General features: G+C 39.8%; 1 protein-coding gene across 4 annotated transcripts in view; it reads right to left on the reverse strand.

The window, feature by feature from the left end:
- Positions 1-19630, reverse strand: part of DUSP16 (dual specificity phosphatase 16) — a 91041-nt gene that overhangs the window by 14301 nt on the left and 57110 nt on the right. For all 4 annotated transcript variants that reach the window (XM_049882501.1, XM_049882502.1, XM_049882503.1 and 1 more), the window contains one exon: positions 8577-8740. In XM_049882501.1, the coding sequence (XP_049738458.1) occupies positions 8577-8740 (164 nt within the window). The remainder of the gene's footprint in view (positions 1-8576; positions 8741-19630) is intronic.

The raw sequence follows: 19630 nt of genomic DNA on the forward strand, positions 1-19630 counted from the left end.
TAGTAAACATGATTTATAAAAATTTTACTTAAAAAACCTATTGTTGGTTAAATTTCTTATCTACTGCTATCTGAAATTATTTTTGAAATAAGATGGGACTTGATAGAACATGGCTAATGTTAAAAAACAAAAAAGCAAACAAAAAAAAACCCTAAAAATGTTACCACGTAAAATTTAAATATAATAAGGCTTCTGAACGAAATGCCATACTTAAGTGCCCCCTCACCTGGGTTAGCAGTTACTGGGCCAATGGAAAAAAGTCAGTTAAAGGGGGAAATCATTAAAAGTGACACATAATATATACTTAAAACATTTTAACTTAAAACAGAATCACGTACATTCATTCACTAACTTCAGAGGCAGGACCATGGCTACTGTAAGTTAACTGATCAAAGTTTTAAACAAATCACATCCCACTGCATCATCTACCACTTACAGTATCCATTTCTTTAAAGAAGAGCAAGAACTCAGGAAGGAAGCACTGTCCGTACAGAATCCTTTCAGATTATGACTGTTCCCCAATTATGATTATGCCTTACTCCCACCTAATTTGCAGGAAAAAAAATTAAAGCAATTTGTCTTTCCTGAATCTTTCCAAAACATTTCACTTAGGTCACAGAAAAACAATTCTCTTCCCTCACTCCTATTTCATCAGTGTATGGAACAATTAATGTACATAATTATAATAAAGACTACACTGGCCTAAACAGGTTTTAGAACAAACCCAGCTGAGGCTTGGTAAGCACACAGTTCAAATGGAGAAAGCAGAAGTACTAAGCGAATTGCCTGCTGCTGGCCACGAGGCAGGCATTTACCTGCTGGGACAGGTGAATGTCAGGGAATCCCTTAAATTTGTTAAAAAGGTTTCTACTGAAGTTTCATATAACTATTCTATTAACTTGCTTTCTTATTTTTTCTTGAAATTTTTTGAAACACGTGGCCAAGAGGGCATTTTACGTCAAGTTTTTTTTTGACATTGCAACTGGAATGGAACCACAATTACGAAGAATGGGTCTGGCTGTTTTATAAAATAATGTTTGTTCTTATTCACAGAGATGGAGGTCAATGACTTCTTAGTATGTTATAAAGAGACATTTATGTTATTTGTTCAGTTTTGTTTCAGCATGTTGTGTGAACATATACAACTGAATATTTACTCTGTCCCATAATTAAATATCATAATCTTTAAACTTCTAGAGAGCAGTCACCTTAGGCTGTTTAATATTTAGCTCAACTTTGTGCTCAGTCTGTTAATAAATCCTTTCTACTCATGAAATAACCTTTCTTCTCTGGCCTTCAAGTGTCTGTCCAATGCCTTGGCCTCTCAGCTCATTGTACTCCTTCCGTCCAATGATCCTATCTTCCTCCTCACCTCGGCCACTCACTCCCATGGTCCTAGCTTGGTCTCTGTCATTACAGGTAACCACAACCCCTCCATAATCTCAATTTTCATGAAACCTACTCTTGGATCCCTCTTCCTCTCTTTCCAACTCACTCTCTTTTACCACTACTCCTGAAATTCTTCAGCCCTTCCAGGACCTACAATCCATCGATCCTACCCCCTTCTTCTCTGCCCCTCATCGCCAGGATGTCTGTCTTCCCTCCCTGCCCAACTTAGATTCTGTGTCAATCATTGCAATCACTCCCCTACTGCATCCTCAGTTCTCTGCCCGACTATCGCTTCCTTACACTCACTTGGAAGGATCACAACGCAGGTTAAAGCTAATGCTCTGCTTGCTCCACATTTGTACCCATGGAGCTGAGCATGGCGAGACAAAAACACAGAGCACTGCTGCCTAATCTCACTTTCAATTCATTCTACTCAGCAACCATTCTATTTCTCTAGTCAACTCACTCTCCCTCTCTCCTAGATGCCATTTCACCCATTCCCCTTTCTCTTCAAACTCCCTACACATCTTCCCTCTCAGCTCATGAATGATCTTGTTTTCTACATCACTGAGAAAACTGAAACAATCAGAAGCAAATGTTGATAAACTTCCACCACCACATTCGCCCTTCTACCAGCCCATGTACTTATATATACTTCCCTCCTATTGCTATGGATAAACTGTCCATGCTCCTAAAACCAATCCTTCTACTTGTACATAAATCCCATCCCCTCTCATTCACTCAAGGATATGGCTCTAGCAGTCCCCACTCCATGCCCCCAATCAATTTTCCACTCTACTAGATCATTCCTCCCATCAGAAATCAAATAAACCATTACCTCTCCCATCTTTAAAATATCTTCTCTTGCCCCCCATTTTTCCATTCAGCTATCACCCCATTTCTTTGTTCCTTTTTGTGCCAAATTCCTTGAAAGAGCTGCCTATACTTGCCAGCCCTAGTTCCTCTCCTCCTGTTATCTCCTGAACCTTTCCACTCAGGCTTTCACCCCACAACTCTACCAAAACTGCTCAGAGATCACCAATGATACCCACATTGCTAATCCAAGGGCCACTTTTTAGTCCTCATCTTACTTGAATGGACAGCAGCATCTGGCACACTCGATTACTCCTTTCTCCTGGAAAACACTTTGTTCACTGCCTCCTGGGATACCACACTCCCTCTTTCTTCAGTATTACTTCTAAATCTCCAGCCTTTCAATGTTGGGAGTACCTAAGGCTCAGTCCCTGGTTCTTTTCTCCATCTATATTCTCCTCTTAAATAATTTTATTCATTCTTACAATATAAAACACAATCTGTATGCTAGTGACTCCCACAGTTACACCTCCTCCTTCAGGGACCTCACCCTGAATTCCATTTGTATACTCCACATCTCCACTTGGATGTACAACAGATGTTTCAAGCTTAACATGTCGAAAATTAAATTCCTGCTTTCCTGTGTCAGTTAATGGTAACTTCATATTCCAGGATCCTTGATGTCTCTCTTTTTCACACACCCTCACCATATAATCCATCAGAAAATCCTACCGGCTATGCCTTTAAAATACAGCCAGAATCCAGCCACTCTTACCACTGTCACTACCTTGATTCCATTTCACCATCATGTAGCATCCTAACTGGCCTCCTTGTTTCCATCCTAAAGGGAGTTCTGTCTATTCTCAACGCAAGAGCCAAAGTGTTCCTAATAAAATGTAAGTCAGATCATGTCACTCCTCTGCTCAGAACCTTCTCACTGGCTTCACATTTCTCTCACAGTAAAAGCTTACATTCTTACAAGGCCTACAAAGTCTACATATCTGCTCCTGTTGGCTTTTTGACTCCTCTCCTTCCATACTCCCTCATGCTCCTGCCACAGGGTCTCCTGGCTATTCCTTTTTCATACCAGACACTCTCTCTCATCTTTGTATTGGCTGTTTCTTCTGCCTATACTACTCTTCTCCCAGATAGCCAAATGACTCACTCTTTGGGCCCACTCTTTGACTTCCTTCAAGGGTTTGTTCAAATGTTTTCATCTCAGTGAAGCTGACCTTGATCACTCTATTTAATTATAATCCACACCCCCAGAGGTACTCCTTTCCCCTTTTACCCTATGTATTTTTTTATAGCACTTACTACCACCTACTAAACCTAGCCTACGTAATTTGCCTATGTATTGTGTTTATTGTCAGTTTTTTCCCTCTAGAATGTAAACTCATGAAGGCAGAAATTTTTCTCTGGATTACTGATGTTGCCCCAGCACCTCAACAGTGCCTGGCAAACAGTATAGGCTCAGTAAGTAATTTGTTGAATGAATAAATGAATAAATCATTGTCCATAAGATGACTAAAATCAGGAAGCTATACAAAGAATGTTGACAGCAGACTGTTAACCCTTTCATGGTTTTTTTTTTTGTGAAATGCCATGTTATTTCACTAATGGAATGGATGCTGAATCATTGTTTGTTGGTAGTTTATTATTTGAAAAAATGGGATGCCAATTACAAGTGAGACATATCAGTCCCACGTTCCATGAAACACATCACACAAAAGGGACCTATCAGTCACATGGCGTATCACACTTCCTGATTATACTCGAGCCATAAAATATCTTACTCAACTTTCCAAAACTACACACAAAATACTAAATAAACATTGCACTTGCTGTACATAATTGTTACCAGTTTGATTTAGAGTGGGCCATATTGGTACCATGTTCCATGAAGCACATCACACTCGTGGTCCATACTGGTACCATGGCCCAGAAAAGAGCATCACAAACTGTTTCCACCCAAAAAATAACTCATTTACTTGAATATTTCCTTCTATCAGTAACTGCACCTCTCCAACAACACAAAAGAAATAGTGTAAGTATACCTGCAAGCCTAATCTCACTGAACAGAAACCAAAAAAAAGACACAAAAGTTTCACACACTGAAGGTGCACATAAACCAGACACTCTACCAGCCTGAGACCAGAAGAACTAGATAGTGCCCAGCTAGCACCAGTGACCATCCTGACAGGGAACACAACAGACAGTCCCGGACAGAGCAGGAGAAAAGTACTGAGTAGGACTCAAATTCACGTAAAAAGACCAGACTTAATGGTCTCACAGAAGACTAGAAGAACCCCTGAAACTATGGTCCCCAGATGCTCTGTTAACCCAGAAGTGAAACTATTCCTGAAGCCCACTCTTTGGACAAAGAATAGACAGGACTATAAAACAAAAAAATAATGCACGTGAGAAGTGTACTTCTTAGCTCAATCAGATACATGATACCAAATGAGTGACTCCTGTCCAGAGACAGGATGAAAAGGCAGGAAGGGACAGGAACTGGTTGAATGGGCACAGGGAACCCAGGGTAGGATTGTAACTTATGTCACAAAACAGTATGTTTATAAATTTTTGTATGAGAAATTAACTTGAGCTATAAACTTTCACCTAAGGCACAATTAAAAAAAAAAAAAAAGTTTCACATAATCACTCCTCCAGGAAGCATCCCCTCATATGAATGGCTCTCAACACTGAAATATGGTGCAGACCAACTTCCTTGTTTTTTAGGCAGTTGCAACAGTATCTGCCATGACGCCAGCCAGACCGTATTAAAGTAGCTTAAATGCCTGTCAATAAACTTCTCCAAGGGCAGAAAAATGTAACATGGGCATACATATACGCCCTGGTTCATGAAAGGGTTGAAGTGAGAAAGGAGGGGGCAGCGGGAGAACTGCTTTAGTGAAGACATGGAACTGGTTCACCTCAGATACAGTTCTGGCTTAGTAACTACTCCCAGTAGGTAATCCCATCAAACATCTGTGAATTTAAGTGGGAAACAATAGAGAAGCCCCTATTAGAAATTTTAAGTGAAAAGAGAGAAAAACAATCAAGAACTTTTGTCTTTTCACATAGTAACTAGAGATTCTTGCTCAAATCCCACTCAGTTCAGATGTGAATGGGGCATGAGCAAACTATTTTTCATACAATAAACTGTTCCTGTTCCAAGTCTGGTACAAAGACTAGAGGATGAGAGAACAGACTGTGAAAAACAAAAGTAGAATTTTTAGGAAAAAGGAAAATAAAAGCATTCTTTTTGCTACCAATGACCTACTATGGATGGTGTTTTACAGAAGAACCACGTCTTTAAAACATAAGTACAAATTCATACATGCTGAGAACACTGACCTACACTGTACAACATGGTAGCCACAAGCCACATGTGGCTACTGAGCCTGTAAAATGTGCCAGGCTAAACTGAGATGTACAAAAGTCTAAAGTACACACAGTATTCCAAAGATTTAGTGCAAAAAAAAAAAAAAGACTATAAAATATCTCAATACTTTTTTATATTTGATTACATGTTGACATGATAATATTTTAGATCTATTGTGTTAAATGTTTTTCAAATTAATGTTACCTGTTTCTTTTTACTTTTTTATAATGCTACTGGAAATTTTTATGTATGTGGCTTACACTATAATTCTATTGGACAGTGCTGGTATAGAACATACTGTGAAAGAACAAGGGAAGAAAATTCAGTTGTGATCCAATAGATGTTTGGATTTGTCAGTGTTTAATAACTGTCTGCTTTAAAGAGTTCCATTTTCCAGAAGATGGGTATTTCCTGTGTTATATAAACACAGGACATGAAGTCAGAGCAGCTTGGGTTTGAGTAAGAGCTCTGCCTCTGACCAGCTATGAAGTCAAGGACTTCCTAGCTATATAATCTTCAGTAAGTAACTTACCATCTCAGCACCAACCTACCTCCTAATTCTATTATGGGGATTAAATACAATAATATAGAGAGCCTAGCATTTAAATAAGGAGCCCCAGTGGCGCAATGGTTAAGCACTCGGCTGCTTATCAAAAGGTCAGCGGTTTGAACCCATCCAGTGGCTCCATGGGAGAAAAGACCCAGCGCATCTGCTCCTGTAAAGATTATAGCAAGCATTTTAAATAAGATTTGATCCTGTGACATTTCTGTGACACATGCATTTAACATTATTTTGGTGGCACCTTCTGTAGGAAAAAAAAAAAAGACTAATAAAGTAGCAGTTTTGTGGTTGCTGTTTTTAAAGACTTCAGCTTCTGGATTTTAATGAAAAGAAATATACTATTAGGCAGAGTACAGAATCTTCATCTTTGGATATCTGGGTATCTTCAAGCCTATTATTTCCCCTGGAAAGTTTAAATCAGGGAGTTGAGCAGGAAGGTCAGTCAGTTTATACAATCTACGAAGTAAGAGGCAAATCTGGCTCTAAAACTCATCAGCTGGGTAACCTTGGGGAAGTCATTTAACATTCCTGGAATATTGGCTTCCTTATTTATCAAATGAAGGAGGCCGACTAAATGATCTCTAAAATCCCCTTCAGCACTGAGGCTCTTGCCAACAACGAATCTAGAGGCCAAATATAAATTTCTGTTCACCACTTGCAAAGCTGTCCAGCCTATCAGTGCACTCTGCTTTCTCACCATCCCCTAGTCTGCACATCTGTTCCGAAGCAGCTTTCTGAGTCTTCTGTGACCACTCCCTGAGCTCCTGCCCAAGGGCTGTTTCCCACGCGCCTCCACTGACCCATTCTGCGCCCTGCCGACGTTTCCTCTCGGCGCATCTGTGTACATACCATGTCCTTTTAGTTTCAGAGTCAATTCAAAATAGACAGCAACCCTTTTTTCCCATCCTCAACTCCAGGTTGTGGTTTACCTGCTGTCACTTCGTGGGCTCTTCTATATTTGTTAACTAACATTTTTGTTGAAACTGGAGAAGGTATATGGCAAAATGAATGCAGCCATTTATTTCATGTTGACAGTAACAAAAGCGATCTGTTACTTGTAGAATCACCTGCTGACTGACTGCTTATATTTTACTGAGCAAGATCCTTAACTAGGATTTTTTTTCCCCTCAATCCCCCATCTGGGGATTAAATAAAGCAACTCCAGCTCTGCCTCAGGGATGCATGTGACTTTAGGAAATTAATTTTGCCTTCTGTGACACAGTTTGCTTATCTCTAAAAGAAAATTAATAATAATCACATGCTCAAAGGCATTGTGACCCTGCCAGAAAGGCTCAGTAGAAGTATCAGCTACCAAATCTCAAAACAGGCGGAGCTCACAGTAAGAGCAGACATATTAAGAACGTAGTGCTGAGGTAAAATTTTGAAGAGGCAGGAGTTTTAAGGACCAAAAAGGAAAAAAAGAATGGCTCATTGCTGCCCAGTGATAGGGTATTTTTTTCCTCCTGGAAAGCCTTGCTTTCCACATCCTGAAAGCATATCTGGAAGCTTAGTTTACAGTCAGCCCAATTTTTCCAGGAAAGAAGTTGCTCAACAAGAAACCATTAAGGTCCTGCCCTTCATACAGAAAAGCAGCACTAGTAGATCACCAAGACTTGACTTCAGATCTTGGATTCTTTTTTCAGTCAACGGTGATGTAAATTAAATGTTTTTAGAGAAACTTCCCTTTTTCAGGCAACAAGAGCACTGTTTTACAGCGCTGCTGGCTAAGGTATATAAGCTGTGGAGTCAGACCAATCTTGGCTCTACTACCGTTGTTACGCTTGTACTATTATATGCCTGAATCTACTGTGTTCCTTGGCTTTTCGGGCACACCTTGTTCAGTATGACCCACGTCCTTTCCAGCAAAATCCATGCGCTTCCCTCTTCCTCAACTAAACTGCTCCAACTAGCTTTAGAGAAGGGAGGCCTGCAGTTCCTAACTTTAGCCCTTGTCCTCGTCATCTCTTTACTGCCTCCTCCAACCCTGAAGTCATCAGGAGGACCTTCTTCACAGGTCTTTCTAATGAGCTGCAGCAAATAAACACATTTTTTAAAATATGAAATAATTCAGGAAGTATTACCCTAGAAAAGTATACATGCTTCTTGAGTGTACCCAATTATTAGAACAATTAGTACTGTAAGAAAATAAGGCTAAACTCATGAGAAATCCTGGTCCTATTCCAGGTCTTCTGGACCCATGAGGACTGAGCAAATATGACAATAGGTTTCCTGTGAGCAATAAATAACATCAAACAAAATAACACTCCCAAATATGATGCAACTGTTAACTGCGGAGTCACACTGAGAGGGTGTACTTCCTTTCTGGGGCTGGGCTGTGTCTGAAGTGACAGTTAATGGGCAACAGCGGTTTCTCCAGCTGCTAACAATAAACCCTGCAAAGAAGGATATTTTCAAAGCACCCACCTTGTTGAGGACATCTCGCTGGCAGCCAAGATAAAGATTGGGAAGAATTCGGGTTGGCCCAATGTTGGCAACAGGTAGGCAGGGCTGAGAAATGCAGGTGGGGACTAGAGTGGATTTTCCTTCACAGAGGCCAGGGAAACAACGGGAGAACTCAGCAAACCCACCTAAGAATAAACATTGGAGTCATCAAATATACTATAAAATTAGGCCACGCACAAAGATAAAATCTGCCTTCTGTGAACCACTCAACTCAGAACTGTTTAAAAAAGAAAAACTAAATCCCACAGATGCAAGTGGATACCACTGCTTGTGTGTACCTGTTTACAGCTGCTGACTGCAAAGTCTAATGTGTAATCCAGCACTGAGCCTTGGCTTGCAGGACTACAACCGGGGTATGAAGGCACTTAAAATGATTCTTCTCTTTATCAAACACTCTCTTTGTCTTCATATATCCTATAACATTGCTCCCTGCTCCCCATCTCCCATTCCTTGTCTGACTTTTTTTTTTTTGGAGCCAAGAGGAAACATAAAGAGGATTTAATATCAGTAGAGTCAGTAGCAAGTAATCAAGGTGAGACAATTATTCACAGAAGTAAAATGGCAATATAAAAAATGTGACCCGGGAGCAGATGAAGTAAAATTGACCAAGGTAAAAATTCTTTCTAGAATTAACTTTAAATCTTCCTCCTATACAAGTTTGTTCCTCCCCTCCTCCCCCTCAAAGGTATACCCCCACTCTCACAAATATTCTCCGTATCAAGTTCCTTGGGACTCCCTGGGGCAGTTAGCCAAGCTTCCCAAAATTAGTGCTGATTCCTGGGAAGTACTGACAGACCCCAACTGCTTAGGGTACATGAAGGCCTTGTGGCAAGAATCAGAATTGGAAGAACTCATTTTTTCCTCGTCCTTATGATGATCTGTTCTATGACCTTCATAAAGTCACAGTCTTGCCACCACTTACTGAAGAGAAATCTATCTAGCCACACAGGCATTTTCAACTTGTTTGAGAAAAGAAAAAACAGGTTTTCCAATCCAAGTATTCCTTGCTATCCAAATCCAAACTCAAGAATGGAATACATTCTGATAATTTTTCAGATAAATCCCTTGTTATCCAAACTCTCACTGCTCACTAAATCCAAACTCAGGAACCAAAGAGATTTGAATTATAGGGAATATTTGTGTATTTTTACTACCATTAAATTAAAACACACATATAAAAAAACACACACACACAATTAACAGGTTAAGTCTTCCTGGAAGACACTGTAGCCCCATTTATACCTCTTTAATTGCACCTTAAACAAGACCCTAATATTCATAAAGTATTTATCTCTATCTCCTTCAATTACATTCTCTCAGCTTTCTGCCCAACTTATAAAGAAGCACGTAAAATACACTCACAAAAACTGCAGAAGTGAAGGGAGAAAAGAGAAGGGAGTCATCCTTTACACATCTCCTGTATTAGGTTCATCTCAAGTGTAATTCAGCTGGACTCCTACTGTCTCTGCTCAGTACAGGTTCCACTACATAGCAAGCTATGATGACAGGAGGTGGGTGACAACTGTGCTACCTGCAAAATGTATTCCTAGCCTCCAACCTGACTCTGTAAGTGTCTACACTATTTTCACTCATAAGCATTGTATGCTTACTAAAGCTCTTAACGCAATCTGACAGAATAGGTGGTCTTAACTGTATAAATCCCAAATTCCTTGGTGAGACAGATGAAGCCCCCCAGGATCCGTACCTGAGCCTGTACATGGTTTTATTTCTTACCATTCTTACCATTTCCAAACATGACCTCCATGCATGCACGCATACATACTACAGCATACATTACACACACAAAAAAGCCCCCTGAATGTATAGCAGAGAAATTAAGAGCATAGGCTCTTGTACTTGAGTTCATATTCTGGGTCCACCACTTTCTAGTTTTCTGATCTTGAGCAAGTTATTTAATCCCTCTGCCTCTGAGTTTCCTCATCTATAAAATGAGGATAATGATTGCACCTGCCTTATAGAGTTGTTGGAAGAATTAAACTAGCTAATTTAAATTAAAAGTACTCTGTGCCTAGCACACAGTAAGCACTCAGTAGGTATCAGCAATTATTATAGTGATCATACATTCAAGACTCAGCCCTATCTGTGAGGTCTTCCTTCACCCTTGATTGTAGCTAACTGTTTAGTGACACCTCATTAGGATTCACCAGAAACACAAAGTGAAAAAAGCAATGCTTCTAAGGTATCATTTCCCAAAGTGTACTCCAGAGCACTCATGTTCTGCGAGAATTTGACAGATGAGATATGGGTCCAAAAACTAAGAAAAATATTACGTAGCATACCTCCCTGGAGCAAGACTGGTAATATTAAAGGCTCTGAAAAGTACCTCCAAAAAAATTGGTTTAATTTAATTCAATTAAGTTTTCTAAACTTATTTGACCATGGAAGTTTATCGATAGCTTGTGTAGCTCATGTCTAAGGAAATCCTATACTAGTGCCATCGCAACGACTGAAATGGGGTTGATTAGAATTCCTGAAACTCTGAGACAATCCCAAAACTCTGAAACAATCTCCAAAAAAGGGGCCAGCCAATATTGGAATATGTGTTATGTATATGAGTGAATACCACCCTTCGGGATTTATCATTCTGTTTTCTATTAGTGATTTGTTCCTTTTCAATCTAATTATAAAACATAATTACTTAGGGTGAGGTTTTCTCAAGATAGTTCTTGGAGCAATAAATGTTAGAGTCTCATCATTGTTTGTCTATCTTATACCAATGCAACATAACAATCAACAGGCACTATTTTGCTTATAATTTAATTGTATGAGTTTATCTGTGTGGTGTAAACAGTTTACACTCAACTGTTAATCTAAAGGTTGGCAGTTCAATCCCATCCAGCAGCACCATGGAATAAAGTCCTGGCGATTACATCCAAGAAAACCCTATGGAGCAGCTCTACTCTGTAATATATGGGGTCAGCATGAGTCAGAATTGACTCGACAGCCAAAGGTTTGGGTTTTTGTTTGCTTTTAAATGTTTCTTGGTTCTGGTGTTTCTCTGAAGAACCATTTTCATGTTTTTTCTATTCTGGCTCCAAAACAGTTCACAGGACGGTTTCTCATTTAAATACAATAAAATAATGCTCTAGTAAACGTACTCAGAGAACACAAAACAGACAATCCAAAAGAACTCCACTTGAATTCCATTTTAAGTTTATAAGTAATCATAACTAGGAGGTACTGAACATTTACTATGTGCAAAGTATTACTCTTAAGCACTTTACAGGTATTTAGTCAACCTTCTCAACTATTCAGTGAGAGGAACTATTATTATTCCCATTTTACAGAAAAGAAAATGGAGGCTCAGAGATACATAGTATAATAACTGGCAGAGCCAGGATGTGAGTCTAGGCAGTCCGGCTCCAGAGACTGTTCTCAATGTTGTGCTACACCCCTTCTGTAAATACTATGGAGTTAACGTCAACTCACCCTTGGATGCAGGCACAGCCTTGCTGATACCTATGGGGTCCTAACCTCACCAGCAGTGCCCTGCCAGGTCTCAATATCAGGCCAAAAATGCCATGGCCTTCCCCCAAACTGATGGAAAAGACTTGCTTCCCCCAAGATTTATGGTTCAAAAGCTTCAATGAGGGTAAGGAAAGGGAAGGTGTGACATAACCAGATATATAAGAGGCTCTTTAAATGCACTTCGCATGAATCCAACAGCCAACTTTACAGATGAACTAACTGAAATGTAAATATGGCCACTGCTTTGTTCATTGATCACACATTGATAGTGAAGCTGAAGCTAAGCCTTGAGGACTCTCATGCCATTCTCCACAGGAAAACTGTCAGAGGGAATACAATTCTGATTCTATGATCATAAACTGGCCAGTCAGCCTGTGCTACTCAAGGTCCAGCTCTATCATTAATAAGAACAGTGATCCTAAATCACTTAACTTCAGTGGACCTCAAAAGTGCAAATGTGGCACTAGAAAATTCTAAGACAGAGAACAGAAATAAATGAGACAGACCACTGTTTACCATCAAAACAAAAAGGAAGCAAAGAAAAAACACAAAACAATGACACATAATAAAACAAAATGAAACCATTTTTTAGAAATCTGTTCAACTAATACCCAGCACAAAGCCAGAACAGCTTTAAAATATCTAACAAGTTTGGCTGAAATGACAGCATTCATTTCTGTGCTCAGTCTGGCTTAAAATGTCCCAAAATATGGCTCCCGACACTTCCAGAAATCACTACCACAGCCAAAGAGTACATTTTCCCTGATCTTTATCTATGACAATGTTTTACTCTGTTGACATCCTCCTTCATTGACAGTTTTTCCATTCAATGACCTTTTATTCATTGTTGTACTGTAGTGACCCCAGTCTCATTTCTTTAATTAATAACAGATGAGACACTGCCTGCTTCCCTGAACCCTTTAAAAACTATGTGTGGCCTCACCAGCAACTCAGTTTCGAAATACGTCTTTAATGTCCCTCTTCCTTTGCTGGGATCTCTTACAAAATGGAGCTACGTGAGAAAAGTACAATTCATTTATGCAAGATAAAGAATAATCTTATCTGCCCTTGTCATAACTCTGTTGTTTCACAGACTCCAAGTTAGAGCCCATTACAAGAAGACATAACAATCAGTTCATTATCCTTTGTTTACTGTGAAAAGCAGTACTGAAAAACCGATAAGCTTTTTCAAAAAGTTTAAAAGAAATTTTTTAAAGTTGTTCAAGGATTTGACTCACCGTCCAACCTTGCTAAGTTTCTTCTATCCCTCGATTTTATGCTGATTATGGAAATGCAGAAAATAGAAAGTAGTAGTAACCTACGTGTGCTTCCCTAACATAGACCTGAATCTAAGAACAGTTGTATCAGTTATTCCCCCTTACAGGAAAAGTATTTCTGTTTAGGAAAAAGACACACATACGGAGTCAACTGGCCTGTAGAAAAAAGGGAATGGGGAGCAGGCAGGCTGACACATACCTTGAACCTTTAACCCCTACAGAAGTTGGATGGACAGACTGGCAGACTGCAGTGCTAAAATCCATGTTTCTGTTTGTTAGTCTTCCACAAATCCAACCAAAGAATGCATGTTTATACATAAAAACATATATATCACTTTAGATAGAGAAAACATGCAGTATAGCTTCAAAGGCATTTAAAATTTATATATCACTTTATTCTAATTCTGTCAAGAAATACTTCTTCCTTTAAGAGCACCTCCTTTACAATTCCAATCATAAATCCATTTTCTATAAAAGCCAATGTGAGCCACCATTCCATTTCTGGGGGGAAATATCCGTCAAGTAAAATAAAATATTGTTTAACAACTTGCCTTAGTTATCTAATGCTGCTGTCACAGAAATACCACAAGGGGATGGCTTTAACAAACAGAAACTTATTCTCAGTTTAGAAGGCTGGAAGTGCAAATTCAGGACACCAGCTCTAGGGGAAGGCTTTTTCTGTCGGCTCTAGGGGAAAGTCCTTGTCTCCTTTCAACATCTGTGGGCCCGGCGTTCCTTGGCGATCTCCATGAGTCTTGGCATCAACCTTCCCCTGGGTCTAGGGGGTTCTCAGCATGAGTACAAAGGAAGCACTCTACTCCTGGCTCCTCTTTCTTGGTGGTATGACGTCCTTCTCCTCTTTGTTTACTTCTCTCTCCTTTATCTCTTGTAAGACAAAAGGTGTGACTCAAGCAAGGGTGTTACTTGAGTAAGGATGCAACTTGAGTAAGGGAGTGGTACGACTCAAGATACACCCCGCCATAATCCCACCTCACAGAGGTTTTAAGATTCACAACTCATAAAACGAAGGATTGTTGTTGTTGTTAGGTGCTGTGGAGTTGGTTCCAATTCATAGCGACCCTATGTACAACACAATGAAACACTGCCTGGTCCTGCACTATCCTCACAATCGTTGCTATGCTGGAGTCCACTGTTGGCGCCACTGTGCCAATCCATCTCGTTAAGTGTCTTCCTCTTTTTTGCTGACTCTCTACCTTACCAAGCGTGATGTCCCTCTCCAGAGACTGGTCCCTTCTGATAACATGTTTGAAGTATGTAAGATGAAGTCTCGGCATCCTGGCTTCCATGGAGCACTCTGGCTGTACTTTTTCGAAGACAGACTTACTCATTCTTCTGGCAGTTCGTGGTATATATTCAGTATTTTTCACCAGCACCATAATTTAAATAAGTCAATTCTTCTTTGGTCTTCCTTATTCATAGTCCAGCTTTCACATGCATATGAGGTGATTGAAAATATCATGCCTTGCACCAGGTGCACCTTAGTCCTCAAAGTGACATCTTTGTTTTTCAACACTTTAAAGAGGTCTTTTGCAGCAGATCTGCCCAATGCAATACATCATTTGACTTCTTTATTACTATTTCCATGGGTGCTGATTGTGGATCCAAGTAAAATGAAATCCTTGACAACTGAATATTTTCTCCATTTATCACAGTGTTGCTTATTGGTTCAGTTGTGAGGATTTCTGGAGGATAGTTACATATCACAAAATGGAGGATAATTACATCAGATCACAAAATGGAGGACAGTTACACACCCTGGCGGCACAGTGCTTAAGAGCTACGGCTGCTAACCAAAAAGGTCAGCAGTCCAAATCCATCAGCTGCTCCTTGGAAACCATATGGTGCATTTCTACTCTGTCCTGTAGGGTCACTATGAGTCAGAATTGACTTGACGGCAATGAATTTTTGATTTTTTGGCTAACTAGGAAGCATGGACCAGCAAAGTTCACATGTATTTTTGAGGAATACAATCCAATCCCTGACACAACTCTACTAACCAATTCCAATTAGTCATTCATTTCTCTTCCTATGAATCCTTGCAACCAGTTATTTATCACAGTGTTCTTTCTTAAAATAATAGAATATTTACATAATAAAAGCAGTACTTCACTACAACTTAAATGACATTCTTAAATTTTTTTTAAGTCCAAATTCTAAAAATGGATACTTATCTTTTAGTCAAACTACAGATAAATGCCAATTCCATTACTTTAAAGATGGTTCCCCACAAAGACAGACAGAGGACTTTTCCACTTAGGAGTCAGATCAAATAGATAGGAAGTCATTAGAGATTTATCAACTGACAGAGCTGCCTAAAGTAGGAAGGTAGAATTAAAGACAACTCTCCCTACTCTGCCCATATTGTGAATGAAGTCCATGGCTATCTACAGAAACGATATTGATACAAAGCCCTAATTTATGGAAGGCATTTTCTTCTAAAAGGTAACGTGCAAATTTAGGTTTTATAAATTAAATCACTTACACATAGTTTATATAGTTTCATGTAGTTCATACAGTTTTTTAATATAGTTCTCATGTAGTTTAATCCTTTTGTAAAACAAGACTTTTTGTGATATAATGCAACCCCTTCATTTACTTAAAAATGTATATAAAGGATTTGAGTATACCTGTACCTATAAAGAACAGTTCCCTTATTCTCCATATTGAAAATAAAATCTGTTGCTTTACTCTTACACAAAGGAGACAGCCTAAATGTTAAAAATTGAAAGTACTCAAAACATGTATTTCACAATAAAGTATTTTAATTGCTCTTGAGGATAATTCTTTTATGCTTTAGTCTGAAGTGACTGGGTTGCAGCATAAGCATAGGCCAAGAGGAAGTGAACAGATAGGGATTTTTCTTTGGAGACCCTTCAGGAAGCCTGCAAGTGACCTACATCTCGTAAAACTTGTCTTATAAATTATCTTGTTTTCTAAGTCTCCAAAAAAAGCTCGCTCTATATAAAACAACTGTATCACCTGGCACAGTCAGGAAGTAGGAAGTTCTATCTAATCTAATTCTGGGATTAACACAATGATCACATGTGCAAATGAATTAAGAACTTTCAAAGTACTAGGATACAAATCACTAAATACTAAAATAATGCAAATGGTAATTTAATTTCTTCGATTCAGTATGTGTTATTACATTATTACTCTAATTACCTTATTATTCCTCAGGTTAACATTATCTAGATCAATTCAATTGGCAAAATCCAGAAGTAGTATTTAAGAAAGAGCTCTTAGAAGATGTAGGGTGACAGCTATTTTACTTTTACCAATCTTTCAAACTGGCAATACATAACCATACCCAGAAACTCCTCCTCTTAAAACACACACACAGTCAGGACTCTTAATAAGTGTCCTCAAACAAACATTGTTCTAAAGAATGCAACCATAATAACCAAAAGGAATATGGCCCGAATCTACCAGCCGGCTGAGTAAAATTAACAAGCTCTGTGAGTGGTAGCCAGATTCAGAGAGGCAACCCTGACTGGCCCACTGGTGACTCTGAGATATGAAGACAATTGTCAAGCAAACAGTATCCTGGGACTTCCTGAGAAGGAAAGATTTAGAAGGACTCAACTTCCATCAACATGAAAAGAAGTTATTAAAGAGATCTCATTTGCTCCTTTTCAGCTGACAACGAAAGATTTCCAAGCCTGTATTTTTAAGCTTGATGTCCCAAACTCCAATTTAATATTTTCAACCCCCTTTTGGCCATTTTCACTTGAAAGACCTATTGACAGTTTTAAAATACATTCAAAGCCAAAATCTCCTTGTTTTTCACTGGCATCCCTGTTCACATTAGCAGCATCCTCCGGGTCATCTCAACAACGTTCAGTTGATACACTACCACAACGGTTTTTCCTCCATAATGTCTCTTCTATTTGACCCAGCCTTTCCATTCTCCTGCCACCACCCTAGTGCAGGACCTCTGCAGCTCATGCTTAAATAAATTCAGTAACAGCTCTCTCTGGCCCATTTGTCCTTTTTTCCATCCCTTTTCCACCCTGCTGCCAGATTAAGCATTCTCAAAAAAAGTTTTTGATGTCATTCTCTGCTCCCAAATATCCACCAAATAAAATCCAAAGTTCTTTGCTGTTGTTAGTTGGCCTTCAGTCTATCCCAACTCACGGGGACCCCACGCACAATGGAACAAAACACTGCCTGGTCCTGTGCCATCCCCACAATCGGTTGCAGATCAGACTATTGTGATCCACAGGATTTCCAATGGCCAGTTTTCAGAAATAGATCGTCAGGCCTTTCTTCTTAATCCGTCTTAATCCAGAAGCGCCACTGGAACCTGTTCAGCATCATTGCAACACACAGGTCTCCTCTGACAGACAGGTAGTGGCTGTGCATGAGGTGTACTGGCCAGGAATCAAACCCAGGTCTCTCGCATGCAATGCCTCCCCAAGTTCTTTTTTTTTCTGTCTCCTGAAGTTCTTCGACAGTTAAGACTCTTCACAATTCAGTCCTAACCTGCTGTCCAACCTAATTTCCCCTACCTACCACCCTACCGGTACTCAAGCATATTGGTCTTCGTATTGTTTTTCTAACACACCTTGTACTTTCCCACCTCTGGGCCTTTACTACTTACTTGAGTCCTTCCAAACTATTTCACATTTCCTTCCAAACCGCAAACACAAGTTACACTTCTTCTACAGCAGTGTATATCCCAAAATTTTTTGACCATGACCAACAAAATACATTTTATAGCAAAACCCTCTGAATACCTACACATACCACTGAAACAGAAGTTTCACAATATGTGAGATGCTCTCTGGTGGATTCAGTTCTATTCTGCTGCATTAAAAAAAAAAACCTTCCCTGACCAGCATAACTAGATATGGTCTTACCAACTTAGAACTTCTATAAAACACCGATCCTTTGGCAGTAAGCATCTACCATTGCCTTGATAACTGTAGATTATCTTTGTGTGCATGTGCTGTGGCAGTCTTATTTCTCCAGCTATAACACACCGTGAACTGATGGTGGATAAGAATTATGTCTTTTATTCCTTTGTAATCCCTCTCAGCGTTTAGCACAGTGCCTGGCACGTAATTTGAATTCAATAAATGTTTATTAAATCCTTCCTTGTTACAATGAAGAGTGTTGATGGACGTAAGTCTTGTATATTTTTGGAGTTCAAAAGGATTTCCTGAATCCATGCAAAGCCAAAAGTTATGTTGGTATGGGTGGGGGCACATGCCAGCTTCCTATTCCTAGACCACAATGCCCCAGAAGATTTTCAGGGTGAAAGAGGAGGCACAGGGCAAGAAAACATTTTCCTGCTATTAAAAGAAGAAAGGTAGACTTGGTGAATACCGCCTGGTCATCCAAGAGCAGCACTAAATCCTCATTGTGCTTCTGCCATACCCAAGGGAGTTTACACGAGAGGAGGAGAAAACAACTTCTCTGATACCCATACACGGTCTGGAGAGTCCAGTTAACACCTCCATGGCTCAGGGAATCAGGGGCACATTCGTTAGGAAACCAATTAGACACCTACTATATTAAACCCTGTCTTAGGCTGAGTTCTCCAGAGAAGCAAAACCAGTAAAGCATATAAATATATATAGAGACATATTTATATCAAGGAAATAAATGGCTCACACGGTTACAGAGGCTGGAATGTCTCAAGTCTGTGGGTCACAATAGAGGTTTCTCCTGATTCACATAGCTGCAGGGGCTGGCAAACGCAAGGTCGGCAGGTCAGAGAGCAGGGCTCTTGCTCACAGGCTGCAGAGATCAATGAATCCCAAGATCGGCAGGGAAGACCACAGGTAAGCTGCTAACTCAAGTCCCATGAACTAGGGGGTCAGGAGAAAAGCAGCCAGCTGCAGGAGCCAGCACGAGCAAAAAGCCCCCAAGCCTTGCCAGAATGTCTGCTTATATTCAATGCAGGTCACACGCCCAAGGAAACTCCCTTTCAACTGACTGGCTACTCACAGCAGATCCCATCATGGGGGTGATCACATATCAGATCTCAACGGGGAAGTGATCACAATATTATACGACTGCCAAAACACTGAGAATCACGGCCCAGCCAATCTTAACCATCACATAGCCCAATCGGGATAAAGTAACTGCCAGGTGTGTCTACAGTGATCATCAAAGGGCACAACAAAATGGGATTATCAATCGTTGGTAACCCTGAGTCAGGAGGAAAATGTAACCCAAGTTTGGTTTCTGGAGAATGACTATTAAGAATCAGATGTGAGT

This window comes from Elephas maximus, chromosome 4 (assembly GCF_024166365.1).
Source record: "Elephas maximus indicus isolate mEleMax1 chromosome 4, mEleMax1 primary haplotype, whole genome shotgun sequence".
NCBI lineage: Eukaryota > Metazoa > Chordata > Mammalia > Proboscidea > Elephantidae > Elephas > Elephas maximus.